The 25644-nt window shown below is 32.0% G+C and overlaps 1 protein-coding gene across 1 annotated transcript in view; it reads right to left on the minus strand.

Annotated features, from left to right (window-relative positions):
- LOC146996886 (uncharacterized) overlaps positions 1-2285 on the minus strand; it is a 52286-nt gene extending 50001 nt beyond the window's left edge. The window contains exon 1 of the mRNA XM_085819101.1: positions 2066-2285. Within this exon, the coding sequence (XP_085675227.1) occupies positions 2066-2270 (205 nt within the window). The 5' untranslated portion in view covers positions 2271-2285. The remainder of the gene's footprint in view (positions 1-2065) is intronic.
- Positions 2286-25644: the final 23359 nt, after the last annotated feature.

Consider the following 25644-nt stretch of genomic DNA (forward strand, 5'->3'; position numbering starts at 1 on the left):
CGCTTTGAGAATCCGTCTTAGAGTTTTATTTTGTAAAACTTGTAAAGTTTTATTTTTGTAAAACTCGTCATCCCTGTGTGGGTGAAATTTTTGAGAGTTGCATATGTCAGAACTAGTCTGATCATTGTTTCCCGTCTGTTGTAACAAAATGCAATTAAATTAAGTCTACAAACAATAATTCCCATTGTTAATTTTGTTATTATTATTTCAAACTGCGCGTATCGAAAGGAAATCGGAAAGAAGTGGTTAATATATTTTTCTCATTCTTTAGCATCTCTCTTTTTAACAGATTAAATGACATATAGAGTCATTAGGATATTTGATTCTGGAGACGTGAAAAATGAGCAGTGCTCTCGCCGGGATTCGAACTCCGGACTTCCCGAATACACGTCAAGTGTGCTTTCAGTTACACCACAAAGACATGCGAAGAGGAGGGATAAAATACCTTTTATACTCCCCCTTTCAAAGGGCGACTGCGGATTAGGGAATCCAATCGCCAGATCCTGGTGGTGACGAATTATCGTTCACCACCTTTTTTGTTCGGGTGCTACTTGTAGAGTCACTAGTTGTTTTTATTTATTTATTATTATTTTTTTATGTTTATTTTTATTTTATTTATTTATTTATTTATTTATTAATTATTATTATTATTATTATTATTATTATTATTATTTTGGTGCTGGAGACGTGAAAAATGTGCAGTTCCCTCCTCCATTATACAGTCGCTAGGGTTTTTGATGCAAGAGACGAGAAAAAACGAGCCATGTCGATTCGAACTCCAGACTTTCCGAATACGCTTTGAGAGTGCTTCCAGTTACATCGCAAAGGCATGCAGAGACGAGGAGAAAATATCTTATATACGCTCCGTTTTAATGGGGGACTGGGGATAGAGGAACCCAATCGCCAAATTGTCTGGTAGTGATGAATTATCGTCCACCACCTTTTAGTTCGGGCACCACGTGTAGAGTCGTTAGGTTATTTTGAAGCAAGAAATGTGAAAAATGTGTCGTGCCCTTGCCGGGGCTCGAATCCTGTACTCTTGAATACGCATCGTCTGTGCTTCCAATTACACCACGAAGGCATGTGGAAAGGAGGAAGAAAATACTTCAAAGGCAACTGGGGACCCAATTGTCGAATCCTGGTAGTGATGAACTGTCGTCCACTACCTTTTTTGTTCGGGTGCTACTTGTAGAGTCATTAGTTTTTTTTTTTTCTTCTGTGTGTGTGTGTGCTGGAGACGTGAAAAATGTGCAGTGCCCTCACCGGGACTCCCTTATAGAACCATTACGGTTTTTGATGCTGAAGACATGGAATTTGAGCAATGCCCTCTCAGGGATTCGAATGCCTGATCTCTCAAATAACGCGTCGAGTGTGCTTCCAGTTATATCCGAGGGCATGTGGAGAAGGGAGAGAAAATACCTTATAAATATAATGCATCTAATAAATCAAGATTTCAAACAAAAATAACAGAAAATTTGATATTTTCTCTTTATTCTAACATACGGAATGATTTTGTTTTTTCGTTTGATTTAATTTCTGAGTAAAACTTTTTCTACAATAATAAATAATCTTATCAAGCGAAATACATGCCATAGATGGGTCCTTCAATTAAAAAACTATGTAAAACCATATTAAACCATTGTAGTGATTATAAAATTTGTATTTTTTAAACTTCTTTAATTTTGTTTTAAAACTATTTATAAGATGTAAAAAGAAATCCCAAATTTCCATATTATACTAAAATCAACAGCTGTTAAGCATAGTTTAATCGTACAGTTTAAAAAGTTGAGGGGGGGAACAGTTCTACACACGCAGTTTTTTTATGTATGTTACAAAGTACGATTTACGTTATTAAATGTCAAAGGAAATAGTTAAATTATTGTAATAGTTATTATAATTGGCGAAATTTCATTGTCATTTCATTGCAGAAACGGAAAGTACCATGAATTTAATACAAATATTTTGAAACGACGCAAAATCTATTGCTTAATATTAACTTATAATACATATCTGCCGTTAGCAATGTTTAAAAAAGAAGGGGGAGAAACCCTTTTAAATAACTCACTTTTTGCTGTATTTTGATATGGGAGTCTCATGAACGTAGCGATTCCACCTGGTCTTGGCACGTCATTTGCTGATAATGGTTGATTAAATTTAGCTGATGAAAATGTTCTCTTACTCTGCAGAAGAATGTTGCGAATTATTCCACGAATTTTCAGCATTTTTAAAGCTTTATAAGTAACGTAATTGTTGTTATGGAGAACGTACATGCTATCGTACCTAACTCTTGCGATTATAATCTTATCTTTCACCTGAACTTTGAAAGAAGTCATAATCTTGTGCTGTGTGCGCGTAACATCCTTGAGTTCTGCATTTTCTTTGTGTTTCTGCCGAGCTCTGCCTTTTCTTTGTGGTTTTGCACACTACCTGAGGGGATAATTACTATTTTAAAAATTGTTAATTTAGAATTAAAAAGCGAATTAAATTAATTTGTTTCATTTCTCATTCTTCTTTAAATTTATAAATGAGTTTGCGCTATGTGCTCTTTCTTTTTATCTTTGCTGTTGGTATATGCCAATGAATTCTCGATACTTTTTTCTCTTGGTTTATCTTAAGCTTATGAGTTATTTAAATATTTAAAAATATATTTGTAGATCATTTATGTTGACACTTGTGATAGATTTTTTGGACGTTTTTGGAAAATGTATTTATTTTATTCACGTGAATGAAACTGATGTTTTCTTAAAATTTTATTATTCAGATTATTACTCAATTATGACAGAATGCAGGATTTGGTCCCAGTATTCAACATTCATATGAACTTCAGTATTCCAAATCTCTCACATAACTGTAATTTTTCCTATCGGTTGTAGGAAGACGAATGGAATACATGCAGGTTATGCAGACATAAGATAAAACTCTGGAAGTAAAAGAAATTCTTCAGAACTAGGCAATTCAGTAAAATGTGTGAATATTCATCATATTCGAAGCTTATTTTTGGAATTACATAGCATATAAAGTGTAACTTTAATAAAAAGAGATATAATGAAAATCAAGTACTCTGCAAAATCTGAACGATAATTAAACAAAATTAGTTATAAGGCAGTTTTTTCATAAAAAGTGGCTCCTACGGAGGAAATATGCCAACAACCTCCTGAAACTCTAAGTAAGCATCTCATCTTTGCACTTACAAAAGTTAAGTAGAACTGTAAATTCTACGTAAGAGCGAAGATCAAACGCCCGCTTAGAGTTTCAAGAGATTGCTGGCATATTTCCTTCGTTGGGACCGCTTTTTATGAAAAAACTGCCTTATAACTAATTTTGTTTAATTGTCGTCCAGATTTTGCAAAGTACTTGACCTTCATTATATCTCTTTTTATTAAATTTACATTTTATATGCTATATAATTCCAAAAATATGCTTCGAATAGGATGAGTATTTACACATTTTACTGAATTGTCTAGATCTGAAGAATTTTTACTTCCAGATTTTCACCTTATGTCTGCATAGCCTGCATATATTCCATTCGTCTTCCTACTACCGATAGGAAAAATTACAGTTACGTGAGAGATTTGGAATACTGAAGTTCATATGAATGTTGAATACTGGGAACAAATCCTGCATTCTGTCATAATTGAGTAATACTCTGAACAATAAAATTTTAAGAAAACATCAGTTTCATTCCCGTGAATAAAATAAACACATTTTCCAAAAACGTCCAAAAAATCTATCACAAGTGTCAACATAAATGATCTACAAATATATTTTTAAGTATTTAAATAACTCATAAGCTGAAGATAAACCAAGAGAAAAAAGTATCGAGAATTCATTGGCATATACCAACAGCAAAGATAAAATAGTTTCCAATAGCAAAGAGAAAACAGTTTCGAAATGTCTAAACGACTACTCTCAAAACGTTTGCGAAAAGACAATGACATCACAAAGACATAAATTTTATGGAATATGACATTATTTAAAAATTTTTGTTCGAAGTTTTAGTTCTGATATAGGAAAATACGCATTAAGTAATTAAATGTGGGTATTCGTATATATGTTTGTAAAACACAAATATATAAATTTTTAGGAAGATTTTGCATATTTTTCTATTTTGGTAATAATACTTTTAAGTTAGGAAAATATTCTATACTGAACATATGTGTCTACGAAATTCTTTGGAAAAAGCGGAAAGTAAATAATCATTTCGATAATTCTCTAGAAATCAAGTGTTATATTTGAAAAACGATTTAAAAATTAACCAAGAGCACAACGAAGTACATATATAAATTATTTTGCTAATAGGTTATGAACTTTTAAATAGGATATATCCAGAATCTTCAAAATTAGTAATGAAACCGTTCAATTTAACCCTTGAAATTTTACTAAAGAAGTCTCTGTAATAGTAAAATGCTGGTTAAATTTGTGCTAATAGAAGGAAAAGTATGCCTTTTTAAAAATATCCGCATGATATGTAATAAAAATGAAAGCATGGCCCCGGTTCAGCAATGCAATACAAGGTGTTCAGTAAAAAAGTTTCCAAACTGAGTTTTTTTGTCACGTACGAAATGTATTGAAAGAGCGAAAATTATTAATATATTAGCAGTGGACTAGGAAACAAATTTTCAAAGATAATACTGCGGTATGAAAATTAATCAAAAAGTATAATATGTAAAAATTTTTCTTCGCAATAAGTTATGAATGTTTTCGTTTCAGTAGAATGAAGTTAGAAAGTACAAATTTGGTAATGAAACACTCATTTAAGCCTTTAAGATTTTATTAAAAGATGCAATAAAACACATTCACTTGAAATGTAATGCAGTAAGTTAAAATATAACTCTGGTTCATCAATACAATATATTAGCTGTGTACAGTTAATTGTTCATTTCGAATATGATAAAGAAAAAACTTTTGAGTCAAAGAGAAATATATTTACAAAACAATGATTCTTATTTTATTATTTTATTATTAATTTAAATCAAAGCGCTGATGTTTCTTATGAAGATGAGGTATTTTCTTAGACATGTTTCTAATGAAATTAGTATATAAACTTTTAAGAAAGAAATAGACTTCACGAGAAATGTCTATGACAATGCAAGTCAGTGATCGTGATGACTTAGAGAAAATATTCCAAGTCTGTATGAGCTGGGTTAAAAGTCTCTATTATCTACATACGAATACGTCAATGTCAGAGAAAATTAATCTATCCCCATAGAATATTAAGATAAAAATTACATTTTTTTCTTAACTTCTGGTTTAGCGTAATAGTGTTGTTGAAGTTAAATCTTCCAAACGTGTAACAAAATTATTAAATCAAATAATATAACTATTTAGTAAAAATTTGTTCTCAAGACTTTACGAAGCATTGTAAACGACAAATAGAAAAATATTTGAAAATTCAATGATTTGCAGTGGCATTAATGTAAAAAATGATAATATTCAAAGTGTTCTAAAGGTTATCAATAAGGTGCTTCACAAAAACGGTTTATGAAGACACTAACACATCACAGCCATCCACAAATAACTTCTGTCAAAATTGAAAATTCTATACTCAAAATTTACTTTGAATGAAGGAAAAGAAACATTAGGGGTTTCGAAATGAAGGCACTCATGTAAACTTTCCGGAATGAAATGTACAGTATTTCAGGAAATATTCATTTAACTTCTAACTTGTTTATAATTTTGTTAAATCATATGTAATGAGCGTATATAAGACACGAAATGCATTCGTATGCGAAAAAATAATAAACATTTAACTATCTGACAATGAATTAAATTTCATTGGAAATGTAATGGCATGAAAAATAGTACAATATATCTGTATGGAAAATCTTGATGATAATTTCTGAGTGTGTTTTTTTCGATTAAAAAAATAGTTAAAGGCTCCTAGGTTAGTAATAAACTACTAAATTCGGTCAATTTTAACCAAAAATGCCGTAAGAAGTTCTCCGTACTGGTAAAATATTACTTAAATTCTCTAGCTTTGTGACTTCCCTCAGACATTGGCAAGACCAACGGCTGTGTGGTCAATACAAGATAACTATGTGTTTAATAGGTTACTTCAAAGCTATGAAAGAAATAACAGTTGGGTAAAAATATGAACATTTTCAAGAAACAAATGTTCTCTTATGTCCTTTTGGTATTATAATTATAAACAAAATGCAAAAATTTAGTAAATACGTAGATAAATCTCAAAAATAACATGAAATGTTTACTTAAAGTCTATGTAAAGTTGGAAAACAGTGATCGTAATAAATTTGAAAAATAGTTCATAAACAGTGCATTAAAATTTTGCACCCGATCTATGAATTCATAAAAATCAGCCCAAAAAAAGTCATTTATCACGTTCGCTTGCTTGCAGTATATTCTCTTGTCGTTTTAATCTTTTTGCTTTTGAGTTGTATTATTTCTGAAGTTGTAATATTTCTGAATCTGAAGCTTGGAAACACAAAATCACTCTGATTTATCAACTTGCGTCTAAATGTAAAGTGCAGTCAACCAAATGGTAGATTTTAGCATAAGTAAATGTACTACAAACAAAATAAAATTAAAAATTCATCATTATTTTTCATGCTCTCTTCATGAAACTAGTCCTGACTTATTCCATTCGGAACATTTTCAGAAAAAATATTCGTTTCTTGTTCATGTTTTTGCATACTCAGATACTATTTTGTTGGAAAATTTTGTTGGAAATTGCATACTATTTTGTTGGAAATATGGCATTTTCTTATTCCATTTTATATTTCACTGTTAAAGTCTGGCTTGGAAAATTGTTTTCCGTGGAAACGGCATACTTGTCCTATAAGTCTGCGACTGTTCTAATAAATTACATTAATAACAAGTGAAAATCTCTAGTTATACAGGAATTATCTCGAATGTTTCCTTAATCCGAAATGCAAAATGTAACCCATGTGCAAAAATATAGCAAGTTTATCTTAAAAAGTTCTTCTGTAATACATCTTTTTCTCGGTCCTTACATGCTTTTCTGTATTTATCACTCAAGTTCATTGTGTACCTCTCTTTTATCTAATTTGTGAAGTATTCCTGTTTGAATACTAACATTTAAATTTTTTTAACTGATTTTAAAGTACACGTATATTTTGATCAATACGTGAGTAGATAGAAAATGGGGGTTCTGCGACAGGTGGGTCAGTGGGTCAGGGGGCGTGGTCAATGACATCACAGAGGGCGGGGACAAAGGCAACGTCATCACACTAGGAGGCGTGGTTTCGAGTGGAGTTGAGGTGTTCGTAGACTACTGATTGAGTTGTAGACCTCCTGCTTTTCATTTAAAGTTAGTTTTTTTAATTTGGCAACGGAGTCATGGCGTCCTCTAGGGACGAAAAAAGAAAATAATGTATTTAGGAATTGCTTATGGCGTCCTCTAGGGACGAAAAAAGAAAATAATCTATTTTAGAAGTTTCTTTTTTTTTTTAAATGTTCTATGATTCAAAATATAGGATCGAAACCTGAAACAAAATATCTGCTTTTCTGGAAAGAAATAACTGTTAAAAATATCGGAAAGAATAACATAATACTCATTAAAATTTCACACACACACGCACACACACATGGGCTTTTATCGAAAGCCTCAGCTTTCTGACACCTGAGGGTCTCTCTTCACAGTTTCACAGTCATGGGGTTATTTTGAATACCCAGGTGCCAGCCCCTTCCCTTAACTCCACTGTGAAGTCATTGACCACTTTAAAAATAATCCATTTTGTTTTCCATTAAACATTATTTATATTGATATGCCCATAGGCTAAGGAGTGCACTCCATCCTTTAAAATATATCTTTTATCATCAAAAGCTGAAAGTGCGATTTTATTTATAGCCATGGTAAAAAGATGATGGTTCTTACTCTGAATATTATATTGTAATTCTCTGGTGAAGATAGATTTCTCTAAACAATCTCTATAATTTTTATGTTTAAGTTTCCTTTTAATAACACTTCGTTTAACTCCTTTCGCGGTTTTCTTCTCACTTTCATCCAACAGTAGAGAGTACATTTTCGCCCTCAGTCCTATAAACTCCAGTATTGGTTCGGAATTCATTTCATCTTTGAAGCATCCAATTTTCTTTTTATTATTGATATTGTATAAAGCATGAGTCTTCGGATAATTTGACATATCGTACAGATGCGTATGAAAACTCATATCTCGATATACATCTTCTGTTAAAATTTCGTACGTGAGAGAGTCTGTGTCAGTAAAAAGTAGCTTGGCTCTTTCTCCATATTGTTTTTTGATATGATTGTAATGAAAATTGTACATATGATATTTACTAAGTTCTAGTATGACAAATCCTACATATATGGGCCTGTTTAAACTAACACAGTTTTTCAACCTTTGTACTCCAACCAAATCATTATCAAAAATTCTGAAATTATGAAAGGTTGGTGCAGCTACCAGTTTTTTCGCTTTTTTTTCTGTATTGACTAATTGGACATCAACATGTTTCTTCACGTTTTCCATAGTTTTACCGTACACACTATTGTTCATTAGTTTAAAAAAATCTTTCTCATATCCTGTCTGTGCATTTTTACGTTGATCTGTATTAAACTGTATATAAGGTTGTAACCAAGCTTTTTGTTTAAATTTTATAATTTTGTGAACATGCATTAATTTCATACCTAAAGAGAGATATAACTGTAAATTTTTATGATAGATGACATAATTAAATTTAGGATTTAAATTAGGAACTAATTTAGTATTCGAGATAAATTTATTATTTTTCAGTACACTGACTGCATAAGGTGAAAGATGATTAGCTATTATTTTCATTTTTTCTGGAGCTAAGGGATAATCGTTATGAGCATTATGAAGTTCTTTGGGATATTCAAGGTCTACTTCCAAGATGTATCCATCCAAACTGTCTTCTGATAAAGTCAAAATCTTTTCTATGACATTCTTATGAGGTTCAACCCACTCAAAACTTCCATAGGGTAAGGGTTGATTCATAGCCCACCCGTAGAGATTGTTTGCATCAAGGTATAAGATATATTTACTTTCTTTAGTTGAATCAAAATTTTGCAGATATTTATTATTTGCTACAGACTTACGCTGGGTAATCATGGACACACCTCCACGAATGCCCTGCTCTATAAATAAATGCATATTAACATTCGTTAATAATTCCAAAGCTTGATCAGTCATTTTTAAGCAGGCTTGCCAAGCTAATCCAGGTGCAGTCATCAAATGCGCACAATCTAAACTATAGTAAGTTTTACAAAGCTGTCTAAGATTTTCAAACACATCTGCTAATTGTAAAACATCACTTTTTACGTATAAATCATGATATTCCCCTAAATTTTGAATATGAAAAGCTTGCCAAACAGTTTGGGCATGAATGTAATCATCCGAAGATATACTTTCACCAGTTAAAGTACTTCGAAAGTTCTCTATGGATGGTAACTGAGTATCTTTAAATTTATCAAAAGAGTTGATATATTCATATGGATATATTCCCTTCCGTAATAATAATTTTATGTTTTGATCATTGGGAAAATTTTCTTTTAAAATCTTAAATTTTTCTTCAGGCAAGTTAGATACAAGTTTTTCCAAAGACGCGTTCATAAACTGTAAACTATCAATAAAAATTAAAGATATTCTTAGATTATTCCATTTTCTTTTAATGCTGAAAGAAATATATTTTTCCATATTATTAGGTATAACATGAAACTCCCTGTTTTGAATTTTGCCGATGCCTTGCATGATTAAATGTGCATCATAGTGTTTTAAATTATGAAATACGACAGGAATTTTCTTTTGAAGTTTAAATTTCAAATTGCACTTATTGTGCAGAGCTCCTCTATACTTTCCCGTAAGATGATCGTGATCTTTTACACGATCATTATTCAAATTTTTTTTTGCATAAGTAGCAATGAGTTGCATTTTTAAAATTTTGTTCATCTTGAGATGTCATGGAAAGAGGTACAATACTATATAATTTTTCGGCTATTTCCTCTTCTTCACGTAAAATATTTTGTATAAAATGGTCTACTGCATTTGGACCTCTATATACTGTTACAGGTTTAACGCTTTTCCCATCAGGTCCTACAATTATGTAAGCATATCCACAAGCTTTATGATGATGTATTTTTTCTGTAAAAGACGCAGTAGCTACATCAGATGTACAAGTGTCTATGTTTTCAATTAAAGCTTCAAAATCAGCATAAATAATGTACGGAATAGACTCTTCATATTGATAATTGGTATATTCTAATATTTTTTCTTCTTCTGATGGCATTTTAATTCTCTGTATGTTTTGATGTTGACAGTATTTTGTATGTTCTTCTAACAGGTTTTCACGGGTGAATCTATGCAAACACCTCATGCAATAGAATGTGCTTGCACGATGTTTTGTGAGATCACCCAATAACCGGGACATATTTCTTATTAAGCAATAATGTTGTTTAGTGTCATCACTGATTAAAAGTAAATTAATACAATCAGTTTCTTTTCTGTTTGAAATGTAGAGGGGAAAGACTTCTTTTTCTTCATATCCAAATACATTTATTCTAAGATTATTTAGTTTTTCAATAGATGATATTTTTGTAATAGGAACAGGGCATTCAATATTTCCTAATTTTATTTCATGTTCATAGGGTTTATAACGATTTACTCGTTCTGGTTTATTTTCTCTTGAAAAGGCATATTTGTGTGCAAGTAAGCACCACACTAAACATTTTAGATCCTCATTTTGAATGTTTAAAATGGCTTTTTTCATGGCAAGTTCTTTGGGAAGAGGTATATAACTACTAGCGGCTAAGGGATGATATCGAGCTGTGCAGAGTTCTAATTTTTCAATTTTATCTAATGTCCATCCCGAGCCATTTTGTAAAAATTCTTCAAACGATTTTTTTATCTTGTTATAGGCCTCATTCAATTGTTCTTCAACATTCTCTATTGTTAAATTTGTGAGGCAGGTAGATCTAAAATGTGATTTAATAACCTCTTCGTCCCCATCATGTCCTATTCTAGAGAACTGTGCTGTTACTATAATGTACCATTTTAAAGCCTTTTTCTCATTGATTTCTTCCTCGAGTTTCGACATAATATTGAATTTGATATTATTTAAAAATATTTCTAGATCTTGATTAATTTCTTTGGTGGCGATAATTGTAAAAGAACTGAAGACGTTTAAGGCCGACGCTTCATTCGCTTGTTTAATGGATGGGGATTATTACTTTTCCTTTTAATACTTTGAACAGTACCATGTTGAGTACGGTTATGTTTCATTAGATCATGTTTTCTGCTAAACACGTCGTTGCATTTTTCACATGAAAAGGTATTTTTTTTAACATGAATATTTTGTATGTGTCTTCGTAAACTATCTGCTCTCGTAAACTGAGCCTGACATTCTTCACAGTGAAAGATTTTTCCCTCATGTGTTTTCGAATGACGAACTAAATTACTTTTATTGCTAAAACTTTTACCACATATGTCGCAAACCTGTGAAAGATAGAAAAGCGGCTTTCAATATGCATGCTTTCCTCATTATAAAATTACGCATTTTTAATTATCCCTCACAAAAAAAAAATTTAATTACATAAATCATTTTAGAAATCGTTTAGTATTAACTCTTTACGTTTAAAGAATTTTAGTTTAGTTTAAAAATCTCTCTCTCACTACTTTTTTTCCTAATAATCACACATTGTACAACAACGACTGAAGGGAAAGAGAACCATTGAATAAATAACTATATCTGCAAGTCACTATTAAAAAGAAAAAAAATGTTACCTCTCTTGTACTTGGTTGAGGTTCCATTCTTTCAGAAGTTAGAGAGTTGAATTCTTCCTCCTGAATTCCAAAGTCGATAAACTAAGAAAAAGAAAAAAGAGAAAAAACTGTGTTAATAAAAAATATTTTTTTAGAATATTCAAAAATGGTGACTGCTGTTTAAAAGTATTTGATACTTCATTCATTATCTTATAATAAATATACTTTTAAAATAAAGATTCAAAATAAAAGCATCTTCTCATAAAAAATAGTTCATTCATGCATTAAAAATATCATGCAACGATATACAAACTCGACTGATTTCCTTCAGACTCTTACAAATGCTTTAAAAAACTTTTTTTGAACTCTAAACTATGTAAAAAGCAGGCTATTTAATTCAAATCATACTTGAAGAAAACATATAAATCATGCATTAAAAAATAGATTGATTATAATTCATTTTAAAAAGTTCATCTAGTCTGAAAAAAAAATAATAATTAAAATAATATATAACAGTTCTAATACTTACATTGGAAGAAACAGATTGGTGATCTTGTTCGAAAGCCATCGCAAAAAAAATATTAAGCTCTGTGAATCAAATCAGGAAGACTTGCTCTTTTCAAGGTTGAGAAGTGAACTGACTTTTTCCATTTCTGAAACACCTTTTATAGGGATTAAAGAATGTTCTCGAAACATTTCAGATTTGTATAATCTGAACCAGGACAACAACAACATTATGATAACCCTTTCTTTCGAATACGATTTCAACTTCCATTAACCCTTATCATAACGTGAAGTCTACAACGCTTATCAAGGATCTTCCTTCACTTCTGTATGTATTGTCAAACTTGGAATAGCAACAACAACCTTAAGATAATACATTCTTTCACATATGATTATCAGAGTTTTAGAAATTTTCCATTACTCTATCATGATAAGTGGATGATGCTTTTAAGATTCCCCTTATGCATATATGTAATGTCAAACTTAAGAATAACAACTCTTTCAAATAAGTTTTCAGTGATTATCAGAGTTTTCCATTAACCTATCTTACCATGATAACGCAATAATATAATGACGCCTTATAGACTGTCCTTCCCAAACAAGACAAGACAAGAATGTATTACGATAAGTGTTGATGAATTATATTGGTGAAGATATATTTTTATGTATTAATTTTAAAAATATAAGAGATTCTTTAAGGCAGGAAAAAATTGTTCATTTATTTTGTGATAGGTTTTTTGAATCGATATGTTATGAAGATTATAAAAATGCATTAATATAAGTACAGCTATTCTATTTAAATTTCTGTGTTTGGTTGATGTTATGACTATTTTTTTCCTTATGTTTTTAATAGAAATATATTGAAATTTTGTTTTAATTTTAAAGCAAACGTGTATATCAAATGTCAGTAAATGGATATTGCTGTTAATTTGACATTAACTAATGAAAGAAAATTCCAAGTATATTTTATGTATAATACAGAAATTTATTCTTTGAAAATAAATGTATTGAAAGGTAAAAGCTTCTTGGTGAAATGAATGTTTTTCATAACATTTAAAAATGATGTAAAACAAATATTGATTGTAGAGAGAAGAAAGAGTCTATATGTAAAAATTATAATTTTATTCATTTAATAAGGTTCCCATTTTCCTGGAGAACGTATATGTTTTACAGATTTAACATGCAATATTTTTTTTTTCATATTAACATCATGATTCTGTAAATTTTCATTTTTGATATAATCCATTGGCATGTTGATTTCAGTCAAGGCTTTTAAAAATTCGTTTTTAAAAAGATTAATATTCCTGCTAAAAACGAATTTTTAAAAGCCTTGACTGAAATCAACATGCCAATGGATTATATCAAAAATGAAAATTTACAGAATCATGATGTTAATATGAAAAAAAAATATTTAAAAAGATTAATATTCCTGCTATTAATATTTATAGAGCAGGGCATTCGTGGAGGTGTGTCCATGATTACCCAGCGTAAGTCTGTAGCAAATAATAAATATCTGCAAAATTTTGATTCAACTAAAGAAAGTAAATATATCTTATACCTTGATGCAAACAATCTCTACGGGTGGGCTATGAGTCAACCCTTACCCTATGGAAGTTTTGAGTGGGTTGAACCTCATAAGAATGTCATAGAAAAGATTTTGACTTTATCAGAAGACAGTTTGGATGGATACATCTTGGAAGTAGACCTTGAATATCCCAAAGAACTTCATAATGTTCATAACGATTATCCCTTAGCTCCAGAAAAAATGAAAATAATAGCTAATCATCTTTCACCTTATGCAGTCAGTGTACTGAAAAATAATAAATTTATCTCGAATACTAAATTAGTTCCTAATTTAAATCCTAAATTTAATTATGTCATCTATCATAAAAATTTACAGTTATATCTCTCTTTAGGTATGAAATTAATGCATGTTCACAAAATTATAAAATTTAAACAAAAAGCTTGGTTACAACCTTATATACAGTTTAATACAGATCAACGTAAAAATGCACAGACAGGATATGAGAAAGATTTTTTTAAACTAATGAACAATAGTGTGTACGGTAAAACTATGGAAAACGTGAAGAAACATGTTGATGTCCAATTAGTCAATACAGAAAAAAAAGCGAAAAAACTGGTAGCTGCACCAACCTTTCATAATTTCAGAATTTTTGATAATGATTTGGTTGGAGTACAAAGGTTGAAAAACTGTGTTAGTTTAAACAGGCCCATATATGTAGGATTTGTCATACTAGAACTTAGTAAATATCATATGTACAATTTTCATTACAATCATATCAAAAAACAATATGGAGAAAGAGCCAAGCTACTTTTTACTGACACAGACTCTCTCACGTACGAAATTTTAACAGAAGATGTATATCGAGATATGAGTTTTCATACGCATCTGTACGATATGTCAAATTATCCGAAGACTCATGCTTTATACAATATCAATAATAAAAAGAAAATTGGATGCTTCAAAGATGAAATGAATTCCGAACCAATACTGGAGTTTATAGGACTGAGGGCGAAAATGTACTCTCTACTGTTGGATGAAAGTGAGAAGAAAACCGCGAAAGGAGTTAAACGAAGTGTTATTAAAAGGAAACTTAAACATAAAAATTATAGAGATTGTTTAGAGAAATCTATCTTCACCAGAGAATTACAATATAATATTCAGAGTAAGAACCATCATCTTTTTACCATGGCTATAAATAAAATCGCACTTTCAGCTTTTGATGATAAAAGATATATTTTAAAGGATGGAGTGCACTCCTTAGCCTATGGGCATATCAATATAAATAATGTTTAATGGAAAACAAAATGGATTATTTTTAAAGTGGTCAATGACTTCACAGTGGAGTTAAGGGAAGGGGCTGGCACCTGGGTATTCAAAAAAACCCCATGACTGTGAAACTGTGAAGAGAGACCCTCAGGTGTCAGAAAGCTGAGGCTTTCGATAAAAGCCCATGTGTGTGTGCGTGTGTGTGTGAAATTTTAATGAGTATTATGTTATTCTTTCCGATATTTTTAACAGTTATTTCTTTCCAGAAAAGCAGATATTTTGTTTCAGGTTTCGATCCTATATTTTGAATCATAGAACATTTAAAAAAAAAAAAAGAAACTTCTAAAATAGATTATTTTCTTTTTTCGTCCCTAGAGGACGCCATAAGCAATTCCTAAATACATTATTTTCTTTTTTCGTCCCTAGAGGACGCCATGACTCCGTTGCCAAATTAAAAAAACTAACTTTAAATGAAAAGCAGGAGGTCTACAACTCAATCAGTAGTCTACGAACACCTCAACTCCACTCGAAACCACGCCTCCTAGTGTGATGACGTTGCCTTTGTCCCCGCCCTCTGTGATGTCATTGACCACGCCCCCTGACCCACTGACCCACCTGTCGCAGAACCCCCATTTTCTGTCTACTTACGTGGGGAAATGAGGAACTATGGCACAGAGTGTTCTAAGCATTCCATACTGCATCTTTTCTTAAGAGTACAGTCGGTTAAAAGAGAAATGCTTTTCGTACTTTGTGAAATGTATTTTATTATTATATTATGTGTCATGCTCATGATAAATAAAAACATGTGCGCAGGATCGTATGCCTCAAATGTTTAATTAAAATAATGTTTTTCTGAAAAGTGTGGTCTTTCTTATGATAAATCATATCAAAATGCGTTAAAATGTTTAAAGTTGATGACTATAGTAGATTATTATATGGAGTTTCTGTCATTATTACCTATTATGTATAATTATGTGTGTGTAATTTTATTTACTATCTATGAGCAGTTAAATGTCAAAAACCATGTAAAAGTTCATTATTAAGCAATGTCAGTTTGAAATTTCTATCTTAAAATGACTGTGTTAGGTCTTTTAAGTTAATTACTATGTTGGATCATTATTTGGGAGTCTGCTCAATATTTCGTGTAATGTATCATAACTATGTAGGAGTTATTTGTCAGGTATGATAAATTAAATTTCGTTCTCAAAAGGCTGTAAGAGTTCAGTACTAATAAAATTATTGACAATGTAAAATATGGGTATCTTACAGTTAAGTTACAATGAATACGTTAAAAATATTCCAAGTTAACAAATTTTTATATTCCAAGTTGGGAAAAAGGCGATAAAGTTTCATTTCCATGGCTGAATATTAATTCTATGTGTATTATAGACTTTAAGTTCTCCTTCACAAAATGTGACTATAATTCAAATTTAAAATAATACGTTACAATGTGGATATTCTTCTCTGTAGTTAAAATATAATTTAATTTTTTGTACCTTGTTAAGAGAGTAAGGCTGTGATAAGCTCAAATTTAGTAGTGTTTATAAAGTTCTGTGGTAAATGGTGGAATCAAATTAAGAATCCGAGTGACATTTTCACATGAATGAAAAATCAACGTTCAGTGTATGTTTGGTGATTAAAGTAGGATGTGTGCAAGAAAATACAAGATATGTTTGTAAAATATTTCAAAGAGTTAGCAAAATTTGTGTTAGTAATATAAATGAATCTTACTGAATAAAAGGGAGTTCTCTGAATATATACGTATAAATGTCTATAGAGTAAAATAATAAGAAATGAAGTACTATTGATATGTATCTAAACAGAACTGGGTAGAAATTCCCCATGCATTGGTTTAGGAGGACTTCATACCATGAAAATTTCATTGCTCCTTATAAGATTTGTTTAAAGTCAGTAGGTCTTGGAATAATGAAATTTGTATAAGTCTATATTTAATTTTTGGGGAAAAAGGAATCAGAAATACAGCATGAATATGCTTTATAAGTTAAATATAAGGGTAAAATGTGTAAAAGCAAAGTGTAACAATTACATTTATCAGACATAGTTAGGTGAATCCTTTGAATAAAGATAAGACGTGTAAAAGGGAATCCGCGAAGTCTTATGTAGTTTTCCAAAAAGTTAATACAGTCATTAATAGTTAGTACAATACATTAGAAGAGAAAGTTAATACAGTCATTAATAGTTAGTACAATACATTAGAAGAGAAAGTTCTGAGTATTTCCAACTTAGTAGTAAAAAAGTAAGAAATGTAGTATTCCAGTTAAACTATATAGAATGAACATTGTGTATATTGGTTTAAAGTTACAGAAAATATTATCTAGTGAAGTTAAGTTATATGCATGTAAATTCCAGCTTAAAATTTCAAAGACAGAGAAATGTAGGTAAGTTTGCTTTTGGAGAAATGGAAATGTAACATCATATTGTATTTAAAACAAGGAGAAAAAAGTTAAGGGTAAAATAAAAATGTAACAAAAAAATTTTAAAGGGAAGGGAAAAAAATGAAACTTACTTTTGGAAGTAAAATGCATAAGGGAAAAAACAAAAAACTGTATTTGTGTAAACAAAAAACTAAAAAATTAAAATTATGAAACTAAATATTACTTTTGTAAAAAAATAAAGTTAAAAATGTAGTAATACCTTTTTTTTAAATAAAAAGCGGAAAGGAAAAATTAAATTTGTAAAAATAAATATTACTTTTGTAAAACCAAAAAAAGTTTAAACAAAAAATTAAAATAAAATAAAGTAAAAATACGAAAAGGAATAAATTTTGGAAAAAAAACTTTTGCAAAATAAAAAAGTGAAAAGGAAAAATTCAAAGTTAAATATATATATATATATATATATATATATATATATATATATTTAACTTTCTTTTTGGTTTTACAAAAGTAATATTTATTTTTACGAATTGAATTTTTCCTTTTCACTTTTATATATATATATATAAAAGTAAAAATACAAAAAGGAATAAATTTGGAAAAAAAAAAAAACTTTTGCAAAGTAAAAAAAGTAAAAAGAAAATGTAAGTTCACTTTTGTAGAAATAAACGTCAATTTGCGAAAGTTAAAATAAAATTAATGTTTGGGAAAGGAAAAAAATATTAAATCAAAAATTAATAAATTAACTAATAACTTAAAAAATAGTAAGAATGAGATGAAAAATGAAAACAATTAAAATATCTTAGTAATAAAAAAATTAAACTGTGAGAAACTCTTACATTTAAAACACAATGAATAAAGTAGTGATTAAGAAGCCAAAAGAAATCCTAGCCGTCGTGTAAAAACAAATGTGTGACGCGGTTTTCATATCAAAGCGCATGCACAGACTTTCAGCCTTATGACATCAATGGTGCAAATAAGTCAAAGGGACAAAGAGGGTTTCAAATAACAAATCTGATATGACGACCGGGTAGCTGTGTGGTAACGTTCAAGTCTCTCATCTCAGAGATAGCGGGTTCGAATCCCGCTGATGGAGTTATTTTTAAAATTCAGGGAAAATAATATTAAATTCCATAAAAATTAATTAAAGGTAGTAATTAAAATAATGACGTACTAAATAATTAAAATGCTCAATAAAAAAGGGTAAATAATTAAAAATTAATGACGTATTAAATAATTAATCACGTGTTAAATAACTAAAAAGAATAAATTAAAAGTGATATCATGCCAAACACGTGGCTCCAGAGCTCGTTGCCACAAAAAATAAAAACTTTGAAAACATCAAATCGTTGCCACAGAATAAAAACGAAAGTTTGATGATGTCATTCCATCACGTGATACAAGATGGCGCTGGTGTCGTCACTTCCGGTTTCAGGTCCCTCTGGATACTGGCCACGCCCCTTTTATGTGACGTCACTTCCGCCGCACAAGTACCGTAGCTTACTACTGGCATGGTAAAAAGCACGAAAACGCCCATGAAGCTATCTCGCTCGCCAGGATTTGAGCCTGGGTCAAACTCCACTGCTCAGCTGTCTTATCTACTCGGCCATTTAGCTGATGAAAATTTTCTCTCACTCTACATGAGTATGTTGCTATTTATACTATGAATTTTCATCATTTTTTGAAATATTATAACGTATTTGTTATTATGAAGAACGTATTTGCTATTGTATCTGAACCCTTGCGATTGTAATCTTATTTTTAGAACTGAGTTTTGAAAGGAATCATAATCGTGTGCTGTGTGCATCCTTGAACTCGGCATTTCATCGAGGCAAGCATTTTACATCAGTTACAAGTAATACTGGAAATTTCTTTAATTCCAAATTTTGGCGCACACTTTGCTTTGTTATATCATGGCTATCTGATCCGTTTCCTGCTCATATATTTAGAGTTTTATAATAAATGTATGTACATGCAGTGGAGCACCATTTATACGTTTCTCATATATACGTAACTCACGAACGTGCTGGCTGCATGGGCGTTTTCGTGGTTTTCCCCATTTGTAACGTGTATACGAGCCAGTTTCCCTTAGAAAGTCCTCCACGAAGGCATCCCTTCCTTTAGGCAAATAGCCCTTGTGTGCTTTGCCATAATTGAATAATTGAATAACCCTCATATATACGTCTTTTACATTTATACATTATTTCATCTTTGTCCCGATTCAGTCTTATTTATTTTAATAGCAAAATATTTCTTCTATACGTTGCTTTTGCTTGACTTACTGCATTGGTTTACATTCCCAACATTCAAGTATTTTACCCCAAAAATGGGGAGAGTAGAAGAAAACAAAGGCACAAGACATCAAAGTATGGTAAAAGAGTTGAAACATGTTAATGAATAGATGGGATACTTGGAAGCAAAAAATAGGTATGGTTTTTCCTTCTGGACAGGTCGCTGTGAAATAAACTAGGAACAGAATTAACTGATACAAAATGTCACGAAAGCAAAAGTCACTTTCGTAAAAAGATCAAATTCAAATCTTAAAAGAGTTTGATGAGAATACTGGTTTGATGATTCTCGTACATCCAATATTCCACCTCGAGCCCTTTTCTGAGCCCCTAATGACTTCTTTCACTTTCTTTACCGAATGCCTTCTCTTAGCTGTTTCATACTTTATTGACGAAGATGTGGAGATAATTGCATTTAATTGCAAAATTGTTCCTTGGTCCAATATTCCAGTAAATGGTCCCATGTTAATCGAGAAGTCAAAAGCAATAGCACTTCGGAAGCATGTAAAAGAGGCCTGAAATGGATCGCTGCATAAATTAAAAAATATTGTTTATTAAAGACGGTAATTCAAATAAAGATATGACTTTTTTTCAATTTTACGTAACTATGTAAACAAATTTGCATTGTTATGATTTTAAAAATATTAAATATTTGTTAATATTATGCTTAAAGTATTAATTATAAAACTTTCTTTAATTGTTTAAACTATTAATATTAATTAAATTTTATTTAAAATATTGTTGCGTTATTTTCTTTCTTCACGTTTTGAACAGTGTTCGTAGATTTGGAGTGAATAATGAGATGACACTTGATGAAATATCGAAACAAACTTTATTGGTCAATATTATTCAAAACAGCTCCAATAACACGTTTACACAGTTGGGGAAGAAATACAGTAAACACGCTGACACAATCAGCGACACAACCTTCACACTATCAGGCTATAACGGTGGAGACAGCTTCAAGGCAAAGTACCAGAGTACAGCTCCCGACTCTGTTCAGTCGCTCCTGGAACTCTACGTACTCTCGAGACTCTCCACGCTACAACTCGCGGTGCACTCGACGATGCACAAGAATATAACTCTCGACTCGGTTCAGTCGTTCCCGGAGCTCAGCACACTGTAAGACAAAACTCGACGATACATTAAAGACTCTCTCGATGCACTCGACGACTGACTCGGCGATAGACTTCGAGACACTCGCTCAATGACAGACTATCAACTCGCTAGACGAGGCACTGACTCTCCTCATACCAGCAGAGTTTATATAGCTTTCAGCTTGTGTTCGAGAGATTCTGGGCTAAACCGGTAAGAATACGTTCCAGAAGGTTCTCTATCCGTCCATGGCCTATCGCCAATTTTGTCGCCAAATGTGGTAATCCTCCCTTCCCTTGCCACTTTATAGCAACTCTAAACCTTCTTTGCGGGAAGTTATCTTACCGCGTCTGGACATTTCGTAACACTGCCCCCTGCACGTCCCGGGCAGTACAACCGTTGGTCAGAAGCTAAATTCGATACAAACAAAACATAATAAAGCAAACAAATAACATAACTAAAGAAACAAATATTTAGACTATATATACACAAATATACACAAATTAATCACGTAAAAATTTTTAATTATACAAATTAAAGTTCAGAATGAATTTTAGTCGTTTCATTAAGTTATAACTGGGGTCAAATACTTTTTCACTGCAGTTTTCAGATGTATTTCTCTTTTGCATATCACAGTCTGAAGATTCAGTCCTTTCAGACGTTTCATCCACAGGAAGATCTGAAACAGTCTGTTCAATACTCTATAGTTTATTCGCATCATGTGTACAGTTCACCTTCGTACTTTTAACAGCTGGTGCATGCTTATTTACCTCTATTTCCTGAAAGTAAGTTCTGATGTTTGCACGAGGATCATGAATAGAATCCGATTCTCTGCAAGCAGAAGTATCCAGGTTTAGAATTAAGTCCTTGTCTGAAAAGCCTGCACTATGAGGCACACACTCAGTTTGCGAAGTGGATGTATTTTCTTGCAATACTGGAGCGCACTGCTTAAGCTGCACACCAGCTTCTTCCATCTCTGCATCAGATGGACTTTCAGATGGCTCCACACTTGCTGACTGCGTTTTCACAACTTCTCTATCAGTTTAACAGTTTAAGAACTTAACAGTCTCATTTTCATTTTCGTTTACTTCCACTTCAGGCACTTGACAATCAAAAGCTTTTATTTCTTCACGTTTTCATTCTTTTTCTTTAATCCCGTTAGATGCTTCATCCATCATTTCTTGATCTTTCTCACGCAGTTCGCTAGCTGCTTCCTCCATTTCCTCATTCTTTGATTCTTCAGAAGCAACTTCTTTCATTTTCACATCCTCTTTTTTAGCCCAAAGCATCAGAGTACAGCTCCCGACACTGTTCGGTCGCTCTCGGAAGTCTACATACTCTTGAGACACTCCACGCTACAACTCGCGATGCACTCGACGATACACAAGAGTACAGCTCTCGACTCGGTTCAGTCGTTCCCGGAGCTCAGCACATTCTAAGACAAAACTCGACGATGCACTAACTCGCAATACACTAAAGACTTGATGCACTTGACGACCAACTCTGCGATAGACTTCGAGGCACTCCCTCAATGACTGACTGTCAACTCGCTAGACGAGGCAGGAGGGTTTATATAGCTTTTGGCTTGTGTTCGAGAACATTCTGGGCTAAACTGGTAAGAATTCGTTCCAGAAGGTTCCCTATCCATCCATGGCATATCGCCAATTTTGTCGCCAAATAGGCGATTTCTCGTCAAATGTGGAAACCCTGCCTTCCTATGCCATTTTATGGCAACACTAAACCTGCTTCGCGGGGAAGCTATCTTACCGCGTCTGGACATTTCGTAACACTATGCCTTGGTCCTTGGTCCAATATTCCAGTAAATGGTTCCATGTTAATCGAGAAGTCAAAAGAAATAGCACTTCGGAAGCATATAAAGGAAGCCTGCCTTTCAAATGGATGGCTGCATAAATTAAAAAATATTGCTTATTCAAGATAATAATTCAAATAAAGGTACGACTTTTTTTTCAATTTTACGTTACTATGCGCACAAATTTGCATTAATATGATTTTAAAATAGTTAAATATTTTTTAATATCAAGCTTAAAGTATTAATTATTAAAATTGCTTTAATTGTTTAAACTATTAATATTAATTAAATTTCATTTAAAATATTAATTACAAACGTCTATGAATATAGTTAATACTTTAAACAAATTGAAAGTACGATAGTAAGATTTGTACTATCATTAGCAAGTTAGTAGTATCAAAACTGTGCAGTCAATATTTTTTTTCCACTGTAAATTAAAATTTTGTTTATAATATTTTTTGTTTCCCACTGTAAATTAAAATTTTGTTCATACGTCTTTCTCAATTATACGTCGCTTGTGAAGTCTTCAGAGGTGGGTAAATGGCGCTCCAGTATATACATATATCTATATATCTAATTTCAAAGTGAAGTAAAACGTGGCAACTTAAATTAAATATTGTTGTGTGTGTACGTGTTCGTAATGGATTAAATGCACAAGTCGATAAAAAGTTCATAGAATTTATTCTTACAGCAAGAAATAAAACAAAATCTTGAAATTTTGTCAGAGATATTCGTACAATATCACAATATCTCACAGCAGTTATATTTTAAACTACTAAAACGTTGTAGTACGGAACACAATTCAAAGAAGAGAAAGCTAATTGGATTTCACCGCGAATTCGCTGCCGTCAACAACAAGAACTAAGTAAACAACTTTGTGAGCAACTTAATTGGGATGTTCCTTCGGCTTTTATAAGCTTTTTAATCAAGCATGAGAATATTCTGGTATTTTCTCGATTTTTCTGTATAGCAAAAGAGAACAATTACGAGATATATATTTATTAAAATGTTAAATGCGCGTGCACTTTTATTTTAATTTTTTCAGCGTAGCTTTCTCTTCAAATAAATCTCGTGCTGCATTGCACGGAAGTATAAAATAATTTTAATTATAAATTCTACTAAAAATAGCTAAATAAATACAAAAACCGTAACACTGCCCACTTCCCAAGAACTGCACGTCCCGGGCAGTACAGTCCCTGGACAGGAAGCCAAACTTATAACTAAGGCATAAATGCAATAATAAACATTACATTAGAATAACAACATGAACAATAATTGCAATAAGTAACTTTAAAACAAATCAAATGCTATCAAATACGAAATACAAATCAAGTCAAATACACATTTAGAAACAAAAAGTACTATTTACAATACTATTTACAATTTTATACACTATGTACTGTGGCCATAGTAAGGAGCTAACCTGTCGTAATGAATGACTTTAGGTTTAGAGTTCGATGACTTACGGATCCAAACCACGACATCGTTCAGCCTGTTTAGGACTGTGTACGACCATCCCAAGGTGTCTGCAGTTTCGGACAGAGCCCTTTCCGTTGAGTCGGATTCCACAACCACACCTTGTCTCCTTCGTTGAAGCCTGGAGATCTTGAATGTCTCTCAGGCGCTGAAGTATCGTCTAGCCCTAGCATGGTTTATGCTTCACGCATACGCAGTGACAAGCTTCGTTGGGGTTATTGAATGGCGTCTATTCTACGGAATTGAAGATGTATCATGAAATTGGCAACTAAAGACATGTTGTTATTGCACTAAATTTTGTCACGTTGCAGATGTTAAGCCTGAATAATAAGCTTGAAGCTTTGAAGATGTTAAGCTGTTACTGATTTCTTATATTTAGCGTGATTAGTATGAAAGGTAACTTTGTATGTTTGGAATGTTCGAAGACCTATTTTTGATCACCTTTTGGATTATCACTAAGGTAAGATAATGTAATGAATACGAAAAGAAAGGCCCAAAGTATGTTATTTTGCTGAATGCCTGTGAAAAGATGAACTTTTATGATAACTGTAAATATGAAGTAAAAAACAAATTTGTAAAATGAGGTTAAATTAATTGAATATGTTAAGCTCTCAAGAATTATTTGTCTAGGATGAGACATGGCTTTGTGGAAAGCATGAATATAAAAAGAAATTTTATGATAAGAATAAATATAAAATGAAATATCAAAATAAAATACGTTTGCAAATAAATGTAAAATACGGTAAAGTTAATTGATTATTGTACGTTGCGAAAACCTAAAGCATCAATTTAAGGGGTTTATAAACATCAACACGATCGAAAAAAGAATAAAGTCTATTTCCCGAACGCTTTTTCAAGTTCCCAGTAAATAACTGCTCGCATAATTAGGCACAAAGTGAACAAACGCATCGCTGAGGTCTGAAATGTGAATTCATCGCCAAGCCAAACATACATACGTAGATATTCTAGATATTCTTTGGTCAAGCGACGAGGATTACATGCTGAAAATATGACTATTACCCCCCCCCCGCATGCGTAAAGCATAAACCATGCTATGGCTAGACGCTACCGTGACCTTCGTGAATTTAGTTCTTCCAGTTGGCCGTGACGCTGATAAAGGCGCATCCGGAGGGCGACAAAAAAGAGATTACAGGGAAGACGAGAGTCATGACCAATGAGCATCTGGGATGGAGAATAGCCGGTAGTCTGGTGTTTCTCTTTCACCCTAGTATGATTTCGACAGCTTTCTGAGCAGTGTCTTTCAGACAAGACGTCGGCCTTTCCAGGTGAGGATCCCTTCTGCTGATGCATGGTTGTGGCATTCGATGCTGAAAGCAGTCTAATGTTTTTGAAGTCCAAAGAAAAACTGTATTTCTTTAAAAAGTCCAATACGAGTATGCAAGGGTCTGTCACCTCTGCCATGTATGCCGTGTGATGGTAGGCGGCTTTCAAACGTGATGTCAAATTATTCGTTTTATTTCCCGTGCCCTGGGGTGCTCTGCAATGCCGTCGTATGTGGCCTTGAGTACCTCATTTACGACACTTTAAAGTTGATTTTTTCTCACTCCTT

The sequence above is a fragment of the Stegodyphus dumicola genome, chromosome 6, assembly GCF_044657685.1.
Source record: "Stegodyphus dumicola isolate Sdum_Otavi_A_Nest chromosome 6, ASM4465768v1".
In the NCBI taxonomy this organism is placed as follows: domain Eukaryota; kingdom Metazoa; phylum Arthropoda; class Arachnida; order Araneae; family Eresidae; genus Stegodyphus; species Stegodyphus dumicola.